The following is a 21,680-nucleotide window of genomic DNA, read 5'->3' on the forward strand; positions in this document are numbered from 1 at the left end:
TGAACACCCAGTGGAGTACAAACACAACTGCATTCACATCTGCTATATCAGCGCCTCAAGTCAGACTGCTAAGTCTCATTCTCTTCAGTTTAGCGTAATTGCACAGGGCTGTGGAGTTTGTCCCCATCCTTTACAATGTAGTCACTCTACGAGGAGAACGTGTCACGTTAAGTGTGGACAGAAGGAATGACAACAGCGACCAATAACAGTGAAAACATGCATGTGGCATGTGGGTGTGGTGTAAAGATGGATCTGAAAATATCCCAAACTGTCCTTGAAAGGTACCCTGTTATTTGTTGCTAGGTATATCTACCTGTAGCCTTTGTATGTACCATGCTGACACAGATGGACCCAAAAATAGACTAACTTAAGCTACTGGGAGGTGAATAAGAAAACGTGTTTACTTAGTTGTGTGTCAGTATGGTTGAAGTGTAAAAACAAAATGAGCTGAACACATAAATGTTTACTACTGTGTCTCCTCCTTGCAAACTGCCTGCCTCTTGGTAGCTGTACGTTTTAATGCACTGTGCTAAACGCGTAAAATCAAAAGTACTTCCTTTGTTAGAAAACATTCCAAAAATGGCTTTTTAGAGCATTTTCAAACCAAATGGCTGGCAGTGTTTTTCACCGCCTTTTCCTGGAGCGTTGCTAAGTTTCATGGTGTAACACTGCCACCTACTGTAAATCTGTGGAATAGCCTGAACTGTTGGAATGTGTATTGTGCCACCTGCATCTTCATCTAAACATTGCGTCAGGGTACCTTTAAGGCTTTAAGCGACTTATGTTTGGGCAGCATTTTAGCTTGATTAACAGGCGTCTCTGCCAATCGCACTTAGCCATGCTGCTTGCTCGGCCGACCTCCGCTCTACCACAATACCCAAATGCAGATTTTTCTAGCTTCAAAATGGCAGCAAGGTGTGAACCAAAACAAAGAGTCTCATTTCAGCGAGTGATGACACAGCCATGTTTTCTCCTGCAGTCACTGTCACAAGGATGGCTATAAGCAGGGACAGAGACAGCATATAACCAAGTTATATAAGTAACCTCCCTGTGTGCAGGGTGATGATTTATCCACCAAGAAAAGTTTGACCATTTCTCTTAGCTGTTGCTGTCTTTTGAAAGCTTTCATATGAAGAGGCATTTTGTTTAAAATCCTAAAAATGTGCCATGATCACACCCATCTAAACCAACCCTGAATCAACATTGTTGATATACTCTGTGGCCAGTTTATTAGGTAGACCTAGCTGAAACGAATGCAGTCACAGTCCTGCAAAATGATCACTTTAGAACATGTAGTTTGTGTTGCTGTTGAACTGTATCACATTATAAAGAGAGTTGTCTGTTCTCTTAATATCAACGAGTAGGCTAAATCACAGAAACAGCAGTGTAATGCAATGCGACTTGACAAAAGATGAATCACAGATTGAATCAACACCTCTGAAACTGTTTCAATAAAAACAGACCATTCTAACCTTCAAGGGAGGATTTATAGCAGGGCTGTTGTGTTAGACTGCATTGGTTTTAGCGAGATGGACCTAATAACTGGCAACTGAGTGTCGATAATGTTAAGGTTGTGCTATCTGGATTCAAGGCAGAAGGATGATGATCTGTTTTTTAAAATCCAGACAATTTCACTTCTATTTCGTTATTTCATTATTTCATTTCCTGAATGTAAAAAAAAAATATTATGTACAGTAAATTAAAAATGGGAAGGTTTCTTTTTCATGTTGTTGCGTTATGGAGGACAGAAGCAAAGATTTAGCATGTAGCTTTGATTTGTTTGTTGGGTGTACGTAACCAACTTGTTGAAGCTGTACAAATCCATCCTGAAGGATGGAGCTTAATTTCAGAGGCAGTGAATGAACCAGAACTGACGGTGACGTGGCAGCCGAAACTCGATCCCACAATTCTCCAACGTCTCTTTCTTTTTTAGAGAAAGAATGAGTTTATTTTTGCTTGTGGACTCTCTTCACTCGTGCAGTTTCCCCACTCTCCTCTTCTTCTCACTCAGCAGAAGCACAGACATTCCCTCCCGCTCTGTTTTCTGCCCGTCGTTCTCTTCCTCTCATCTTCTATGACAGAACTTGCCTGTCAGTCTCCCCTTTGGTTTAGCCTGATGCTGTCAGTGTGTGAGACTGTCAGGCCTTGTTTATGCATCTGTCTGCGCATATCCAGACAGACAGACAGAGAGACAGGTGGCTGAGCAGCTTCAGTCTGTCTACTGTCCAGTCTTCTTCTCCTTCTGGAAACTGAAGCTGGTGCGGCGGCTCAGTTTCCGCTGCTTCTGGGCAAAGTAATCAGCCCGTGAGGTGCTGGCCCTGGACTCCAAGATATAGTTCACCTGAAAATATACAATAGGGAAAAACCCATTATAGGTTTTAAAACGATCATTTGAAACATACTTTACTACAGCTTTATATTCCTCTGTGCCATCTGTAACTTGTGTATTAACAAATAATGGAACATTGACAATTGTAATCATATCAAACATGATTACAGAGGACATATTTACTTACTTATGAAAACACAGTATTCACATATGAAAAGACAAACTACTTTCAAACTACTACTGAGCACAGTTTTAAAACCATCTGATTTGAACACGTGTATGAACAATGGTGTAATATGAGCAGACAGAAGGGTACTTGGTGCAATAAAACTATAAAGACTATAGTTAAGTAAATGGTCTTTACTTCTTCCACACTTACACAGACTAATCATCTGTTTAGTGACAGTCTCTGCTAACACTCATGCTTTGTCCTGTCCACTACATATCATTATATGATATTTGAATGAGAATGGCACATAATTAGCAGGATTTTCTTGCCCAGAAAACTGTTCGGACTTGGAAAAGAAACACAGGGCACAACACAGACGACCAGCTAGAACTCACCTTTAGCACAATTTCATTGACAGTAGCCGCATCAGACTCAAAGTACAGAGGCTTGTAGTCATGATTGCTGAGATAAGTGAGCTTAAATATCGCATGACCTGTGAGACACAGAGGAAAATCATGTTTAATGAGACAGGAATGGACAACAGAAATTATGCATGCCAATCACCCCTTCTCTCAGTCACGTCTTTGTGTGCTCTGAGAGGAAAAACACACTTCAAGCTGATGAAGATGACTGTGATGGCTGTGGGATGTAAGCACGATGAAAAAAACAAAACAAAACAAAAAAAAAATAAATGTAAATGACCCAAAAAGAAAAGCCATCTGATTCTTCACGGGACACAAATTTGCTAGTAAGATTAAGTTAAATGTCAATTTGATTCAGCATTATCATGTGAGAGGATGGCGCTATAATAAGAAAAAGACTGGCATGATACTTAATATGAAAATACCTTTACATGACAAAAAAGGCCAAGTGAATATTCACAGTACGTGAGTGTATTCATAGCTTCATTGGCTCTGTCAGCTCTAACATCATCAAATATAATCCTATTACCTAAGACAGAGCCTGATGAACACTGAAAATGCAACAGAAAATGTCATTGCAAATATTTAAGACTAGAGATATCCTCATTTGTTCCTAAGGATCAGCATTTGGGCCAATCCATGTAAATGGATCAACGTCAGCTAAAATAAACCAGAGTAAATGCTGATCCTTTCTTTACCGTTTTGTCCACCTCAGCCTGTTAATGAGGGAGTGTGTCTCTGCTTTACCACAGCTGACTCTATGCTGCAGCATTTCATGGCATATGAGAGTGAAAATTGGAGTGAATGAATGTGAAAAAATATTTGGGCCATTTAAACGCTAACAAATATTCAATCTCAGATTGGAATTTTCAATTGTATCATGTGGTGTTCATCAGTGAGACTTGATCATGGAAAAACTCTGATGCAGAACACGGTAAGATACTATTGAATGCTCCAGAAGTGAGAAGTCCTTATGGTGCTCAGGAAAGAATGACAATGTAAAGAAGGGGCTTGACTCACAATGAAATGTTGTCAAGATCAATACACTGAAACTGAAAAGTCTGCACATCATGACCTATGTGCTCTTTACGTAAAGCGTCCTTGAGTTCCTTGAAAGGCGCTACATAAATCCAAGTTATTATTATTATCATTACTATGAAAGGTAAATTATTATTCAGTGCACAGATGGTCCTGGTCAAGCCCCTCCTCAGCATGCAAACTGTCCATTTCCATGACAGCTTGTTTAAATTTCATCTGCTGCATGAGGACCATTTAATATCATCAAAAGCTACAAAACACCTACTAAACGGACCTTGAGAGAGCAGGTTTCTAAATGTAGTCGCTTCAGCATGTATATGGAAGTGTGCAAACTGAACAGGCTTCTAGCTTCTACTGTAAATATCATGCACAAAAGTAGAAATTGAGCCGGTGTTTGTGTGGTCCACTCACTGGGGCTTCGTTCCTCAACAAGGTCACAGGCACAGAGGTGGTCCGAGTCGATAGAAATGGGTTTCTGCCTAATCCAGAACTTAGTACTGGCCTTCTGATTGGTGACAGGATCAATCTCCACTTTCTCTCCTGAAATGCCTGAGGAAACAGTTTTTTTCATATTATTATATTCTTTTCATATATTTCATATACATGATACCCACTCATTGTTAGACTACAATCAAAAGACAGGTTTATGTTTTCAATTGTATAAAGGACAAACGTCACTTCTGCTGCTGCATTCTGAGGCTTTCCTGCCTTTTCTGTCATGCTGGCAGCGTGGCTCTAAGGGTGGCAATGGAAGTCAATCAGTCCAAATGTCTCATGGACATTTGGAACACAATCCCATTCCCCTCAGGATAAATTTGAGTACCTTTGGCCATGTCTTGCACAATACTTTGGTTTATAACCAACTATCTCCATGGCTACTGACTGCCTCAGCTGCTGGACTTGCTGTTTTTTGTTAACTGGCAAAGGTTGGCATACTTACACACTAAACTAAAATTGCGAACACGGTAGGCATTATACCTGCTAAACATTAGCATGTTAGCACTGTCATTATGAACATGTTAGATGGTGACATTAGCATTAAAGCCTCAAGTAAAATCTCACAGAACCACTACCAAGGCATTAGAATGTTGTTGACACAGCTTATATATTGTATTGTGCTGTTTTACAAGAACATGGCGAAGGAGTTTATAGCTAAATATTGTATATACACCCTGCTGACGCTAAATCCTTTGCCAAGCTGACATGCACTTGTACACTCTTTGAAAAGCCAAGTTTAATTTGATAGTCACTGTTTAGTTTCCTGTTTTTTGTTTTAAATGGTAATAAACAGCATGTGAAGGTCCCTGAAAAAGGGAAACTCGACAGAATGGGGACACCTTAAGCTCCATCAAAGCCACCAGTGGTGACAGCTATGTGTTCATATTACAGAATATCTTTCTGTGTTTGAATATGGACTACAGAACCAAACACAAAAGACACACTCTCTCTACACACACCAACACACACAGCTGCTAGTATTTGGAAGGCTTGTCAGCTGTCAATCATCTTTGAATGTGAGCCATTGCAAATAAAGAGACATGACATAAAGGCAGGTGTCAATCAAAGGCAGCATCAGTGGAGTCAACCCTGGGTGTTGATCCTCAAAGAAGTGTGGAGAACTACAGCAATGTAATCTGCTAATTTTAGCACGACAAACTACCTAGCTTGCACGCTCCAATTGCCACTGAAGACAGGAAAAGAGTTAGCATATCATTAGCTGACTACATTACTTTGGGAGGTTGTAAGTGATGATGGATAACGATTCTCAAAAGGACTGGGAACATCCACTGTGTTTGAGCAAGTCCCAGACACAAAATTACACTTGCTAATTTTATCATCCTAAAATCTGTGGCTCTGTCCTGCTCTGTGCTCAATTAAGATCCTAAGATATGCCTGCCAAACTCGTCAGTTAATATTCATCCATATTTAAGGGCCCGTTGCAGGGGTTTCGTTCTATAATGTACAACAAGTAAACAAACTGAAGACCGAGTTTTTGGTCAACTTGTGCTATCCAGCTACAAATACAGCTGATGAAACCTGCTAGTGCTAATTATCAGTGCAGTTGGGATGAGAAATGAGACTTTAGGAAACAAGGACCTATTGTTTCAAGAATAAAGTACATCCTATGCCTCCAATATCATTGTCAAATACATACAATCAATTATGTGAACTGTTTCCTTCATTTTTTGTCAGCACATTCTGAAACTTTAGGAACTGGTGAAAAATTATAACACATCTAAATTTTAGTCTCCAATAAGCATTATGTACCTAGCTGGACATCTGTGGTAAAGCGCAGCTTGTGGATCATACTGATCTTGAAGGACTTATAGTGGTGACTGCTCAACATGTCTTGGACCGTGGTGATGTCAATAGGAGGGTCTTCCTCTGAGCTCTCCTCGCCCCTGGAGCCTGAAGACAGAAAGAAATCCAATCAAAAAACAATCAGAACTTAAGGCTTAATTTTAACCTAAGATGTATAACTTAGGGGTAGAGCTGCACAAATAATCAAAATGTGATTTAAATTCAAATTTAGATGGCAAGAATTCTGCCATATTTATATTAGTGGGGAAATTGTATCAAAACAAAAGGCACCTATTTTTTCCTGATTTCCAGTGACAAATGTGCATTACTTCAAAAGACAAACTGTACACTGGATGAGGGGGGCACGTCATCTATGTAATCTATATATCTATCAAAGAGGAGAAAGCAGAGTTGCAGAAACCCAGCAGTGCTGAGGGAGAAAACAATCTCCCCATTTCTGGCAAAACATTTACAAATTAAAATCGTAGCGCAGTCTGCTGTGTGAAAGTGGATTCAAACACTCTGATGACACTCAAAAGTACCACAAGTAACATCCACAAATTTGTACCATCACCGGAAAGGATTTTGTCAGCAATGACATCATCATGAACTTGAAGATCACACAAGGCTAAAGCAGGTCCTTATCTGCTGGAGTTTGGAGGTGGAAAATGGCACCTTTGCCAGCACTGGAGCAAACATTGTAAAAGTGGTCTCACTTTGTAACTGGTCAAGGTTCAGTGTTTTTGGGCACAAACTACATCTGGCTCCAGGTAAACAGACAGAGTTGATTACACTTCAGCGTTTCATGTACATGCTATTTACAAAAATATTCTTTGTTAAAAAAAAAGCAGCGTCCCTATGATTTGTGGGAGAAAAGTGTGCTCTCACATTAGAGTGGAGAAAACAGTAAAACTGTCCTGAGATCTGGAATCACTGTTCAAACACTTATATCTACATCTCCTGTCAGATAAGAGGTGAAGGGAAGTAACCAGTGGTGTAGTCATTCATTGAGAAGATAAGGGTGGTAGCGGAACGCAGCTGACTGATTACTTACTATTTTCTCTGACCAGGCAAAACTCCAGGGTATTCTGGCTCTCCAGAGTCGAGTCCAAGTCTACTGCCACATTCGGCTCTGTCTGCTTCTCCAGACGATACATGGGCCCTGTTGGAGAATGACAGAGTTAGACAACAGCAACACAGCTTAACTATTCTTATCCAAAGTTTTAATTTGGTGGGTTCCATTTACTATTGTTAATAAAAGGACTGTACTCACAAACGTAGGCTTACCTGTTGGTTTGTTTCCAACCTATCTAATCATCTGACTTGTCATGTTTGTTGACTATTTTGGAGGGTACAATGTCATCATATCTAATCGGAATGATTAACCAATGGGAAAAGAAGGTAAAAACCAACCACTGGGCGACATCAAACCAAGACGTTTGATGTTGTCTGGGAAGAAAGTTCCCAGACTCCCTTAAAAAAATCATGCAGATTTATGAGCTGTTGATACAGGGGGAAGTTTATAGACTTCACATAAAGTATGCTCATACATATTGACATATTAGGACCAGCTGATTTCAGGCACTGGCTAAGTGAAAATGTCCAGTGGTAAAAGCAACCTTGAAGCTAAATGGTCACAAATGAGAAGCCTGCTGATGATAAACAATTTCAGCTTCCATAGTCACTGCTCCTCCTGGTGGATAAGAGATTACAGCTGGTTTCCACCCACACTGTGCTTGCTGTCTGATCATGAATCATGAATATCATTTTCAAATGTCTTATGAATTGAACTTTCATTAGATGAGCATGAAGTGAAAAGGTCTGGAGTCCACATTTCACTCTCTGTTCTGTGGCTGCTGTCACACTCAAAGACAATGTCACCTGGGTCACTGCGGCTCTACTCCACCTCAGTCCCAAAGCTCTTTTGGCAGACTAACAAAAGCTTGTATTCACTGTGTTCCTCTCTCCCTCTGTCCATTATTTGAATCCTAGCCTGTCTCCTCTTCTTCTCTGAGTTCCTGTAATGTGGACCCACTTCTGTGTGACCTCTTCAGGTCAGATAGAGTGAGATACAATTACCTGTCCTCAATAATGAAACACAAACATGAAATGAAAGCAAATACATAAAATGGACTCCCTGAGAAGTCACTTTTTTTAATCACAGAAATGATTTTATTCTTGCTGACTGCTGTGGACATTGCCGTAGAAGCTACTCGCTCAAGGGGAGCCTAACGAAATCCACAACAGACATGAGGAATCTGTCTCTGATTTAATGAATATATCTAAGACTGGGACACTATGAATGGGGTCATAACAACAGCAAGACTTAAGGTAACATTTACCCTTTCATATTGCAGGTTTGAAAAATGTCAGCAAGAAAAGAACATGATCTAAAAGATAAATAGCACAAAAGATATTGAGGTTTGTCTGACAGAGGAGCTGCAAACCTTACTATACTCTTCACCTGACTGAGAAAACCACTTTGTTCTGGTTTTATTCCCTCAATTTGATGTGATAAAAGAACTTCCTTCTCTCTCGCTATGAAATGCTGCTGGAGTTGGAGTATGGCTGAATAAAAAAAAATATCATAGTGTGATTTTCCTGACCTATATTTATGACCTATATTATACAAATTTGGATACATTTTTTTTAATCCAATCCTGGAAAACTAATCGCCTCACAGCTCCTTGCCCACTTGAGCAACAGCGGTTTATTCAAAATGTTCCAGTCAGGTTTTAGAGCCCTCCAGAGTACTGAGACTGCCCTGATTAAGATTACTGACGTCTTACTCATATATGCGGAAGCTGGTGACTCCACCATACTGGTCTTTCTAGACTTAAAGCTGTAGCCTGTAGCATTGAGAGGAAATAATACAACTTCCAGGTCCCTCCTCCTCCCTCTCGAGCGCACTTCAGCTCTACCTCAAAAACCTCTGTCAGGATACAGTGTGTGGATGTCAGCTGCCTTAAATCCTTCTGTCTCTTCATGTGATCCCAGACAGACACCATCACTTGAGGATAGTTCCTAATGACATTGGCTGTATGTTTTGTCGTTCAGACGGCCAATCAGACGCCTCTCTGAAGGTATTGATGATGGATTAGTATCTGCCAGTATTTCTCAGCATTGAGGACACCATTAACTCTGACAATTCCCCAACTCCATTTACAGAAATGCAGCCCCAAACTTCCACCAGCTTCACTGTTGTCTGCAGACACTCAGTATTGTTCTGCTCTCCAGCCAGGCAAATAAACTGCCTTCAGCTACAGCCAAATAATTCAAATTTTGACTCATCAGTCCAGAGCACCTGCTGACATTTTTCTGCACCCCAGTTCCTGTGTTTTTGTGCATAGTTGAGTCTCTTGGCCGTGTTTCCACATCAGAGGTTTTAGCTTTTTGGCCACAATTCCTCCATGAAGACCACTTGTGGCCAGACTTCTACGTACAGTAGATGTGTACCTGGTCCCACTGGTTTCTGCTGGTTCTGAGCTGACATCATCTGATCTCAAAGATAAGTAAACATAATGTGTCTTTCATCTGCTGCACTAAGTTTCCTTGGCCGACCACTGTGTCTACAGTCTACACTGTGTCTTCTTTGTGCGTCTTCCAAAGAGCTTGAACAGCACATCCTGAAACCCCAGTCTGCTTTGAAATCTTTGACTGGCAGAGACCTTGCTGATGTAGTAGAACCACCTTGTGTCTTGTCGCTGTGCTCAGTCATGATGTTTGACCTGTGACATGAACCCGTCTTCCACAGCCTCACCTTGGTAGCAGAGTTTGGCTGTTCCTCACCCAGTTTTAATCCTCCAACAGCTCTTTCTGTTTCAGTTAATGACTGTGTTTCCACCTACATATGAAATAGATAACCTGCTGGTATAATAGACTGGCCAAAGGAGAAGCAAGTCCAGCACCCTGAGACTGTACACTAAGCGGAGCGAGAGAGGCCAAGGACAGAACCAAGATCCAGAAATACATCAGAAAAATGGCCTCTGAAGATGAGCTGCTAAGTGAAAACCTCACGCATCAAACCTGAGGTATCAAAATGGATAATGCAGAAGAGGAGGATAAAACTTCTTGAAGAGACAAGCCCCTACATGGCATTTATCACCGACAGATGGAAGAGGGGCTGTTATCATGAAATCCTACCGGTGGCTGGAAAAGGCTGGATTAAAAGACAGCACAGAAGCACGAATCATGGCAGCACAAGAGCAGGAACTTAGTACAAGACCAATAGAGCTGGGGGTCATCCACACCAGACAGGACCCCTGGTGCAGGCTGAAACAATCCAGCACATAATAGCAGGCAGGAACAGCGTATATGGAGTGCCATAACCAAGTCGCTGGCAGAGTGTACAGGAACATCTGCACTAGTATGGGCAGGAAGTCTGAATGGTCAGAATGGAAGACACCTCCCAAAGTGGATGAGAAAGACCAAGCTAAGATCCTGTGGGACTCCCAGAATCAGACTGACAAATTGGTGATGGCTAACCAACCAGACGTCGTTGACAGAGTGTCTTTACTACTGCAATGCCCTTTACTCCTGTCTAAGCCAAAAATAAAAAGGCGTTTTAAAAATCAGCAGCTTGGTGCACGGAATTTCACTTTATGCATATATTCTAATTCTGCTACTCTTGTTGCTTGTATATTAGTGTTTTCTCCTATAGTTTTGGTATCATTGTTTTTTTGTTGCAGTCTATTTGCATTATGTTGGTTTTAATGTTGTTCTACCTGTATTTAATCGTATTTTTTCTAGCACAAGCATCTTGTAACTTTGTGAAGAAATGTGCTATACAAATGCCAGTCAATATGCCAGAGTCCACAATATATATTCTATGTAGGTGAGGTTTAGTAAAGGTTTAAACAGAATATATACTGTACAAACATTAAGAATTCACAGACACTTCCCTTGAGCTCTGGCAACTCATTTGCAGTTCAAACACAACCAATCATCTGAGGCCGAGTCATCACCACCTATCCAAATGTCACCACAGTTTTCCTGATAGTGTGCACAAGCACCATTCAATACTCCCTTATCTACTGGCACAGGCCACATCGTTTTATATTCCACTGCAGCCTTCCAGCACATCATATTTCACAGCCTCCTCCAGTCTGCCGTGCCTGCTCCTTTCATCCCTGCTTGTGCCAGGGCCTGACACGAAATTAGCACTTTTTCTTCATGGTGTTTGCTTCGGAATTTCTTAATTATGCTCTGATATTTTTGTGCATTTTTAACTGTTTCAAATATCCTTAATTCACAATTTGATAGGAAGGCATTTTAAGGCAGAGAGAGAAGAAAGCTTTCTGTGATAAGCACTCTGCTCTGCAAGAAAAAGAGGTTACTATAAATTATAAATATAAGATGTTCTTCAGATCTGTTCCGATGATTTCAAGTTTTTAGTATCTGCTCATTTTTTACCAATATTTTCCTTCAGCAGACAGAATAATGTGACACTATCTAACCCACACCCTTTGATTCTGAAGTCAGAGCTTCATGACTGAAGTCTAATTGTTCCAATTAATGTAACTTGATTGTGCGCCCCTCAAAATATTTTTCCCTTTATAGTTTATTTATCTCCTCATCCAGGTTGCCGATTCAAGTAAAGGGAGCAGAAGGAGAGTTGTGAGGCCAAAATACCGTGTGGGGTTAAAAGGTCAGGTGCATACTCGTGTTCTAGAAACAGTAAGTTCATTATTGTAGCTGATTCAGCCCATTCATCAACATGGTCAGCAGGTACAGCAGCAATTTGAAACACTTTAAAGTCCTCTGGTCTAAAGAGGTAGGAAACTTTAAAAAACATTTGAAATATAACTTTAAACCCCCTGCTTTAGACTGTGTCTTGTGCTGCTGTAATATCAATTCATCCTAGGGCATGAATAAAGTCTTATCTGTAGAAAAACAAATGCAAAGATTTGGAAATAAAAATTACTGGAGAAATGAGACATCTTAAAACATAATGGAGAGTAAAATCAACAACACAACTATCACATAAACAACCACGTATTAGTATTTGCAGTGATGTTCAGGGATGCTGATCACATTCAGTGAGGTAAATCACATGACTACGAAGGCAGCGAGAAGACAGAAATCATTACTTCAACACAGCAGCACAGTAGGACCTTGGACTGTCCTTGTGAAAAGAGGATGTGTGTATGCGAGAAAGACGAGGAAGAACCTGACTCTTGTGAGTAAATACAGTAAATGATCAATACTCATCTAAATGTAAATGAGACAATAGTCCTCTCCTGACTGTTCGTGTGAGGATGTACACGTACCCACAACTGAGTGTGTGTGTGTGTGTATGTGTGCGTGTAGAAGGTTGGGTGGCTTAGGTTACCATTTGGGTAGTTTGCCATAGACAGTGGGCAACAACCTCATCACCATCCTACATACATGGATCCTCCTCTGGAAATAGGAAACTCCTTTTCAGACAACAATGTACATGTAGAGAGAGGATTGTGATAACAAATGCACCATCAGTTTTATGTCTGACAGACTTAGCGCTTGTTGTGTCGAGGGCAAAGGTTCTGCAAGTCGTCATGGCATGTGGTCATGCAGGTGACAACACAACTGAGGATATAGCTGCCACAAACAAATAATAACAATACATTTTGCAAATAAGTTTAAATATGTAAAGTAATGAATATTTCTATATAAAAAGTCAGCCAATTCGTTTTAAAACACATCAACAGGAGGAAATGTCCTGTCTCCTGTCTTTGTAAAGGCATGTACAGGACCAAATGTACTACCTCCTTAAAAAGGAAGACATCACACCTATGTGGTCTGTTTATAGCCTCTGAGATTATGTTAACGAGAGAGGGCAGTACATGATACCAGTGTCAATACCTGAGCCTTTCTGTGAGCCTTTCCTCTTCTTGAGTGCTTTCTGGAGAATTTCCTTCATGGTTACCTTCAGACTGTCCACGGGGATTAGAGAGAAACCGTGAGCAGCATTTCTAAAATGGAAAAAAAATGGAAAAGGTTAAGGATGCCTCTGTAGATTTATCTCAATCATCCAGGCAGACAAAAATGTAAACAACTCTCCACTGAACCTAGGGCACCTGAAGACACCTGGCTGTTCATCTTAACTCCCTCTTTAGTTCTGATTGAATAGACATGTGGACCTCCAGTTTCACAGCAGTAAACTGGAAGTAATGGAATCCCCTTTTCGTCTTGGCACAATCTGCCAAGTTAGGAGTGTAAACTCTGTTCTGCTTTGACTACTGTGAATCTCCTTCCTGTTATCTGGAGAGCTTCTGCACTGATGGTCACTTTAATATTACACTGGCATTATATAAAAACATAAAAACAACGCACTGTTGAGTAGGACTTTTAGATGATGTGCCTCAAAGTATGTAAGAGGGAAATTACTGCCACACATAACACTATGTGTTTTGATTGGTGGCACCCTAACTAGACAGAATATAATACATTTTACACAGAACAGATCTTGGCAGCTACCGCAAAAGCAATATATTCTAATGTAAAGTTTGACCTCTTTCACAGAATTCAAACAGCCACAAATGATGCTTCATATTCAAAATCCTTCCAGATATAACTATAAAAGAGTATTTAGATTCAGCACCAAGCCCATGATGGTACATGCTAGATTTGGAGTGCTGTATTTAGAGTTAAAGCAAACGTGCCTTGCATTATTTGTCAATATGAATTATTATCCATTTCACTTCCTAATGGAAAATTCGTATTTGCTTGGAAAAACACAATTGCCAGAGCTTCTAAAATATTACTGGGTGCAGACTTAATATCTGTTAATCTTTCCATTCCTAGTAGATACAGATCAAACACAACAGTGCTGATGGTGTGCAGCCTGCTGCTGTATTCTATCACACGCCTGGAAAAATCAGGGTAACCACAACATTCACATAATCACTCCCTTTGACGAGTAGAAGCATGAATATGTCACTTATTTCTTCCTTACATTCTGACAAACAGTGACTGTCTGGAGGCGAGGCCAGGTGAGGAGTATTTCTCCACTAAGGCCAGAGTGCTGAAACCAAACTTGTGGATTGGCTCATTGGAGTCCAGTGGAGGGAAGTCAGTGTCCACCTCACCATCATCCTCAGCAATGTGGAGGCAGTAGGCGTTCACATTCTCACTGTAGAGAGATGTGACAGTAGAACAAGAGTTGGTTACACAGAAATGGACATCCTCTTAAGTTGGTGTTGAAATGTGTTTGTACTTACTTGAGTTTAGGTTCTCGTCCCTCGCTTGTATACTGCCAACAGATGAGTCCGATGAGGTCGTGAACACGGGCATTGGCGATGGTTACCACTGTCATCGGATGTACTTTCTCCTGAGCCATTTGCATTGAGAGGTAGACGTCTATTTTTTTTGTTGCTGTTGTGCCAATGTGGCCCTGAAAGGTGAGGAGACAGTGAGTAAATCATGCAGAGAGTGAGATAAAAAGTGAGCATCCTAAAACTACTGCACTCCCCTTCAGAGTAAATACAAAGTATTCAAATGATGACAAAACTGAACCAGTGATTTAACAGAGACAGACAAACACACACGCACACACAATACAATGAATAAATATAAAAAAAAAGAGAGAAAAGACAATAAAGAAACATCCCTTGACAACAGCGTAGTAGCAGTTAATCTCTTTATGTGATGTAGTGTGGATTTATAATTTAGCAAAAGTACAACAAGTACACTGAATTATAATCATGATTATTCTGGTCATTATTTTGCTCACAAATGATCTCGATCGTGTATTTAAACTGCCTTCATTTTCACAACGTATGACAAAAACCTATGAAGAAAGGTTGGTTCAAATGTACTAGTGTCTTTGTGATGACCAAACAACGTTTTTTGCCTTCCCCTTTAAAATGAGCTTCTTTAAAAGAAGATACTGATACTGAACGGTGGAACAACTCACCTTGCCATCGAATTTGGAGTATTCGTTGAAGGGGTTGTTGAGCTGCTGGGGACACTGCTCCAGCCGCAGTGAAAGGGTGGATTTAGTACCTGTCGTCCGCAGCCTGTCTTTGAAGTCTCGTTTTTCAAACAAGGACCCCAGATCTTCCACTGGACAGAAGGCATTAGAGCGGTTATTTTCAAGTACAAACACTTTAATAACTTTCTCCTTACCGCAGGAACATATCCAGATAAATGGAACGATTTCATGTCGGGATGGAAAAACTCATCACGTTGTTATCAAAACTTGTACATGGAAATGTAGTATTTCATGCAGGATGCATGTGTTCACCAATTCAACCAAATGATGGTTTTCCTGCTCAATAATGTGCTAATAATGGCCAAATTCTTTTTTTTTTTTTCTGTTTCTGTACACCTGGGGACACTCCCCCCTTAATCATCTCCTAACCTTTGCCTTTGCACCCCTTGGGGAGGTCCTGACTGCTATGTCATAGTAAATAATTTGACCATTCATTTCCTAAGCAGCCTTTTTAATCAGAATCAAGTTAAGCACTTATTGTAAGTTGCTTAGGATAGCAGCATTTGAAAGGTTTACAACACGCAGATGAAAAAAGTGAAACAAGTTTTTGCTACAAAGTTAGTAACAAGTTGTTATGGCTGTAGTGTGGTGTGTTTCGGTTTAGTGCCCTTTATGAGCACGTTACTTTTTAATAGATCCCTGATTTGTTTTGATCATTTTAATTGTTACTCCCCTCATCTCCTGGACCTCGTCAGACATGTAATAAAACTGCAGCTATACAGTGACTGCAGTGTTTTTATTCGTTTCATACATGTACTTGGAAAATGGGAAGAAACACTACCTGATTGGGAGGATGTCCTCTCTTTCCACTGAACATTTTTACATTTGATTTGGTTCTGCCGTTCTTTCCTTAACCTTTCAAGTCTTTGGGCTGGAAAGAAAAAAACAAATTTTAAATTTCAGTCATACGCAGACGAGCCAAAATCGCTTCAAACCTGGTGGAATTCATAACTGCATAAACCACATCATGAAAATACCAGTACACTTTCAAATGATTGGGCCTGTGTGAGAACAACACACAGACTCTCTGCCATGTGATATTTTGACTGACATGACTCACTTTATAAATACAGATGCAAATGTAGTACACACACCAAGAAGACCTAACATGGAATACATGTTGTATACTTTGTTAAACAGTTTTGTGTTGATCCCTCTCGTCTTACCAGCAGCCCCAGGTTTCTCACGGCTGTCTTGCTGGAGTCCTGATGAGACAGCCACCACAGGTCAGTTCTCAGTCTCAAGTCTCTCAGAGGATTGCAGCTTTCTACCCACAACCCACGACCAGCACTCCACCAAACTTAGCACAAAAGTCAAGGGAGCCAAAAGGAGCCATGCTGTCTACCTTTGGACTCCCTCCATCACCAAAACCACATTTACCTTCCAAATGAAGCACCCGATTGTAGCTTAAAATAGATTCACACTATTGTCATTTGATTCAAATGCACTGTACCTTGTATACTATAATTTTTACGATATAACACGCACTCACAATATAACACACCCACAGCCCAACTTAAATATGGTATACTCATTTGATGACTGAGATTTCAGGGGCTAACACAAAGACATCAGGTGACCTGATGAGCCTGAATTTTGACAAATATTGTCAATGAAAATAAAATCCTTGTTGTCTAGCATAAAAAAGGCCTCTTAAATGTGCCAAACAAGGGTTGGATTATCTGTAATTATACAAATCATAACCAAAGTAACTGGATTTGTTATCTTTTACATATACCATGTGACATCTCTGTACTGTAGAAAACTCATTCTATGGTTGTCAAACATTTTGTTTAATCTGATTGCCTCTGTTGCCGGAACTTTAGAAAACAAGTCACTGCATCTCTCTCCTCTGGTCAAGAATTGTGTGCCTAGGCAGCTGATAGTGTCGCTGCCACACGGTTATCAGAAACAGGAAAACTGAAAGTAAAAGGAAAGAGTGGCAAAAACCGAGCATCATCAGTGGATAACCAAAATGATCACCTTCCAAAACTGTCACGGAACAACCCAAATGGAAGCGAGATAAGATGTAGAGGGCAGATCAAATAAAACACAGCAGACACACACTGTGCTTCCAGACATGAATGCAGCAAATTCATATTTCAGCTAAGTTTCCTAGACCAAGACTAGAGAACAGCTAGCCTCCTGAGTTTTACAAATATTAGACTTCATGCATTTCAAATTCATAACACCAACACTAATAACTGACCTTGTTTGTAGTTGAAGGAGTTCTGTCAACAGTCTTTTTTATAATGGTGCTCTTTAGAGAGCGCTTTCGACCACAGGACAGTCTTTCTGTTGCAGTGCCTCTCCTAATAGATAGACATGGCCCAGCTAGTGATTCTAGTGTCAGCCTAATGTTTGATCTGCAGTACAGCAGCTTAGTTTTTCTCACCTGACTGACTGATGGAGCCATTAAACTTTCCCCATTGTGTAAAAATTCATACCGTTTTCTTTTTTTTTTCCCCCAGACACTGATGTGCTGCTCTGATTAAACACTGAGAACATCCAACTAGATCGATCAAACTATCTCAACGAGCTAAATCAGATAGCTCCTTGCTCATCTCATTTTGTTAAGACAGTGGTTAAGAGTTGTTGGTCTAAACAGTTGCCTCGGGCAGACTCACTGCCACTACTATAAAATAGTTTGACCACTTCTTGCAGGGATTCCAAAATTGCAGCAAACTGATTAAGGAAAAGGAAACTTTTCATATCTCTGGCCGTCACTGAGAACACTGTGATATTACTAAAAATAAGTCCGGCAAGTCAAGACACAAGCAGTCAGAAGATTAGACAAGTTGAATACTATCTGTCGTTTATCCAGATGATCTAAACCACTTTATTTGGAGAACAAACTGAAAGTGAGCTCCGCTGAGTAAGCACAGTGCGTCGAAACTGAAGCACAATGTGGGTCCGTAAAAACTGTGATGTCGATGATGTTTACAACAGGCCCATGTCATCATTAATCTTTGTTTTCTATTCCACAGAAGGTGAGGGTTGTTTCCAACCTTCTAATCTGATTGCTCGTGTGTCCTGACCCGCGTGGCCTAATTTTAGTGATGGAGCCGCAACATCTGAGCTATGGCTTTGGAGGGTACAACGTTCTCACAACTGATATAGAATAACATAACAAATGGCTGGAGTGACAAAACGAATCCCAAGTTGTTGTTTTTTTCTTTACTTATTGTAATTTTTGTACCTCGAAGGGGCTGATTAGTGTAGGTGAACTTTGCATGGAGTACGCACTGGATCTTTCAGCAAAGGGCACCATGGCCTCCCAATGGCCCCCTAGTGTAAGGTGCATACCGTGTTATTGCAGTGCCTGGGTTGGATTCTAGCTCTTGCATATTATTCACTTGCTCTCTCACCATGTTTTCTGTCTATCTTTACTGTCAAACTTTCAAATAAAAGCATGAGTCCCACTCCTTTGCCATAGCCACTGACATATATTAAGTTCCAGAAAGTGTTACTTGTCTACTTAATGGCATAGTAAAAAGATTTACAAAGTATATGGGCAAACAAAAGAGGTGTTAATCACCGTTAATGTGATCTGTGCTATTCACCTCATGGCAATTACTAAAATTCACACAGTGAACTGCAATCTAACCCCATGCTTTCCACTTGTGCTACAACAACCTCGAATGACACACAATTTGACTTGAGCCTCATGAAACCACTGGCCCAGATTAGACACACAAACCCCCTCCAAATGACAGCACAACAGGCTTTCTGGCTGCCCCCCTCTTAATGACAGGAGGGAGGTGTGCCTGATAGAAAGCCTGCCCTGCGAACCAAGCAGAGTCTGGAGAACAGCCTACCTGTGTTGGAGCGCCGGCGGATGCCAAAGTCCCAGCTGGAGGTGATGTCCATGGACTGGGAGAGGTCACAGGCATGATTGTCTGTCACACTGCTGACCCCCTCACTCAGGGAGCCTGACCCTGTTGACCCACAGCTGCTGCCAGGCATCAGAGCCAGCTGGCACTTCTCCAGATCCACATCCTGGTCTATAAGTACCATCTCACACATTCCTGTATCATCACTGGTAACATGAGACTGCCTGATGTGGGCCAGAATAATGGCTGGATTGTCCAAGAAAGCCATTTCCTTTGCTTTATTAATTGTGGCTTATAGCTTTGGATTTTCTCTTTGTCTCATGCGAAGGCACACTGCCTGTATGCTAGATGATCTCTCTCACTTCCTTTCAGTCTCTCTCCGAGAGTGTTGAAGTGGTAGCTGATGACAGGTGAAGAGCAGTCATCTTTTGCATTTCCTTTTCTTCCTTATTCTCTCTGTCCCATGACAGGAAAGGTGCCAGTACCTGTTTGAAGTGGGATAACAGTTATAACACGGTGGTGGGAAAAGTGAAAAACGGGTTCAAATCTATTTAAAAATAAATAACAATTAAGATTATGAATGGTTCCAAAACTCAGTTAGTTATGGTGGGCACAGCTTCCACTTCAAGTGTATTCTTTCCAAAAACCGACAATGTGACATTCAAGCCCACATCATGCCATGATCGACCAGCAGGTGGGGTTTGAATTGAATAATGGAACTGTTTCTGTCACTCGGGAATGACTGAGTGTAACACTATGAACACCTTCTGGGAGAGGCTGAACATATGCTATCCCATGTTTAAGCAATATTGCATCTCCCACCTCTCTGCAATGAGCTGCTTTTGATCCTGCCTTCAAATGAGGCTGTTTGGCTCAAATGTAAACACTTTTGATTTCCGATGTAGTCTTATACCACCTCATACGAAATTCTGTCCAAGCATGACTCGACCCTTAGTCTCTAGTATGGGTCAAGTTCTAGAAACACTGGATCACTGATTTAATCCAACCAAAAAATGAGCAGGGACTACATATCACTTTGGTGGTCAAGATCATATTTGAAGTATAAAATATATTTGCTGCTTAGACCAAGTAGCTCTGCAGATTTTCAATTTGTCCAATGTGGGTAACACAGGCCTAGGACCAGCCAGCCCAGAGTCTAAATATAGTAGGGGCTCTTGAAGCATTACAGTGCAAATGTGAGCAGTGGGTTTATGACTGGGAGGGATTAGACCATGCATACATCAAGTTACTTCAGAAATCATCTGCCATTCAACAGGTTACATCAGCATATTAGATCATCTCACTGGGCTAAAACCAAACAGGTTATTTGGAGACACTCAACAGTCAGACCAATACTGTGATTTTGTGGTGTCACAACACTGACATTTTGTCCCTGACGTCTTCTATGGGTGTTCACCACCACCGCACTCTTGTATTGACCAGTAAACAAGCGGTCTCTTATGAAACATACGTGTGCCTATCCTGATTATTTACACTGTGGACACGGAGCTGTTGGTGATTTCAACACGGAGATGAGAGCTGTGAGCGAGGGCAAAACACCGTCCACAGCAGTCCTGCGGTGTGTCACTCGCCTCACCGAGATACACCACTTAGCATGCCAGGATGCTGTGACACACTCCAACTTTAGCCAACGTTAGCAAACACACAGCGGATGCACAGGAACATGTTGTTACAACATATCTGTTAGTTCCCATTGTTCGAGGAGCTTTATTTCATTTTCAGGGTCAGTTCCTGCTGAGCTTCTCCGGCTGATGCTATCTGCAGCGGGATGTCAAGCTAGTTTTGTCATTTGTGACAAACCATTACATGTTGACAGTTTCTGTATAGCTTCTCTAAAGGAATGAGTGTTATTTAGTACTAATGCCCGGTGCTACTATTTAATACCTTCACCCAACAACCTGGCTAATTAGTGCTGGCTCCCGGTAGCTAGTTTGACATTAGCTAATGTAGCTTTTGTGTTTCTTAGCTATTCTCAACCACGCTAACTGAACTCCTACACATTAGCTAACTCAGCGGCCGCAGCTTAAAAGTGGCAACAACCCCAGATATATTCAGACAATAAACCCATTTAACCACGAATGTCAGTACAAATTGCATTGGTTGTATAAGCTCGTAAGCTTGTTCGGGCTAACATCACTGGAGCTTTCTTTGGGAAGCTAGCTATGGTTAGCTGCTAGCATAGCCTCCCAGAGTAGTAAGTTCATGACAGCGTCCCACCTTTAGGAGTCACGTCCGATGAGGGAAAGAAATGTCCACATTGCCCCATTTTATCCATGAATACTCCCAATCGTGACAATAACTCTTTTCACAAGTAATATTGCACTGAAGTAAAACCACAATACAAGTGCAAGTTAATGCAATCTGCAGAGCTCAGTAGCAGCTCAGTTTCACTTCCGGTTCATTTGTTTTCAGAATAAAAGACGATTTAGAAAGGTTTATTCTTTTCCTCACAAATTCATAAACAAAATGAACCAAACGATAAGGCTGCTATTTGTAAGCTATTGGTACGTATTCAGGGTTTCTGAGGAGCTACAGGGCAACAGTAAGCTCTGTTCCTGTTTTAACCACCAGTTTCTTCTGATCTTTGAGCATTGTG

The 21,680-nt window shown here is 40.9% G+C and overlaps 1 protein-coding gene across 1 annotated transcript; it reads right to left on the reverse strand.

Annotated features, from left to right (window-relative positions):
* Positions 1–1,493: 1,493 nt before the first annotated feature.
* Positions 1,494–21,452, reverse strand: mapkap1 (MAPK associated protein 1). Its single transcript, XM_070850672.1, has 12 exons — positions 21,302–21,452; positions 19,049–19,548; positions 16,012–16,101; positions 15,153–15,301; positions 14,458–14,630; positions 14,193–14,369; positions 13,100–13,209; positions 7,314–7,421; positions 6,227–6,367; positions 4,370–4,507; positions 2,894–2,991; positions 1,494–2,341 (listed from the first exon to the last, which is right to left on the reverse strand). Exons 2-12 carry the CDS (start codon positions 19,329–19,331, stop codon positions 2,219–2,221), a joined length of 1,590 nt encoding a protein of 529 aa, XP_070706773.1. The 5' UTR covers positions 19,332–19,548; positions 21,302–21,452; the 3' UTR covers positions 1,494–2,218.
* Positions 21,453–21,680: the final 228 nt, after the last annotated feature.

The sequence above is a fragment of the Pempheris klunzingeri genome, chromosome 19 (genome assembly GCF_042242105.1).
Source record: "Pempheris klunzingeri isolate RE-2024b chromosome 19, fPemKlu1.hap1, whole genome shotgun sequence".
NCBI lineage: Eukaryota > Metazoa > Chordata > Actinopteri > Acropomatiformes > Pempheridae > Pempheris > Pempheris klunzingeri.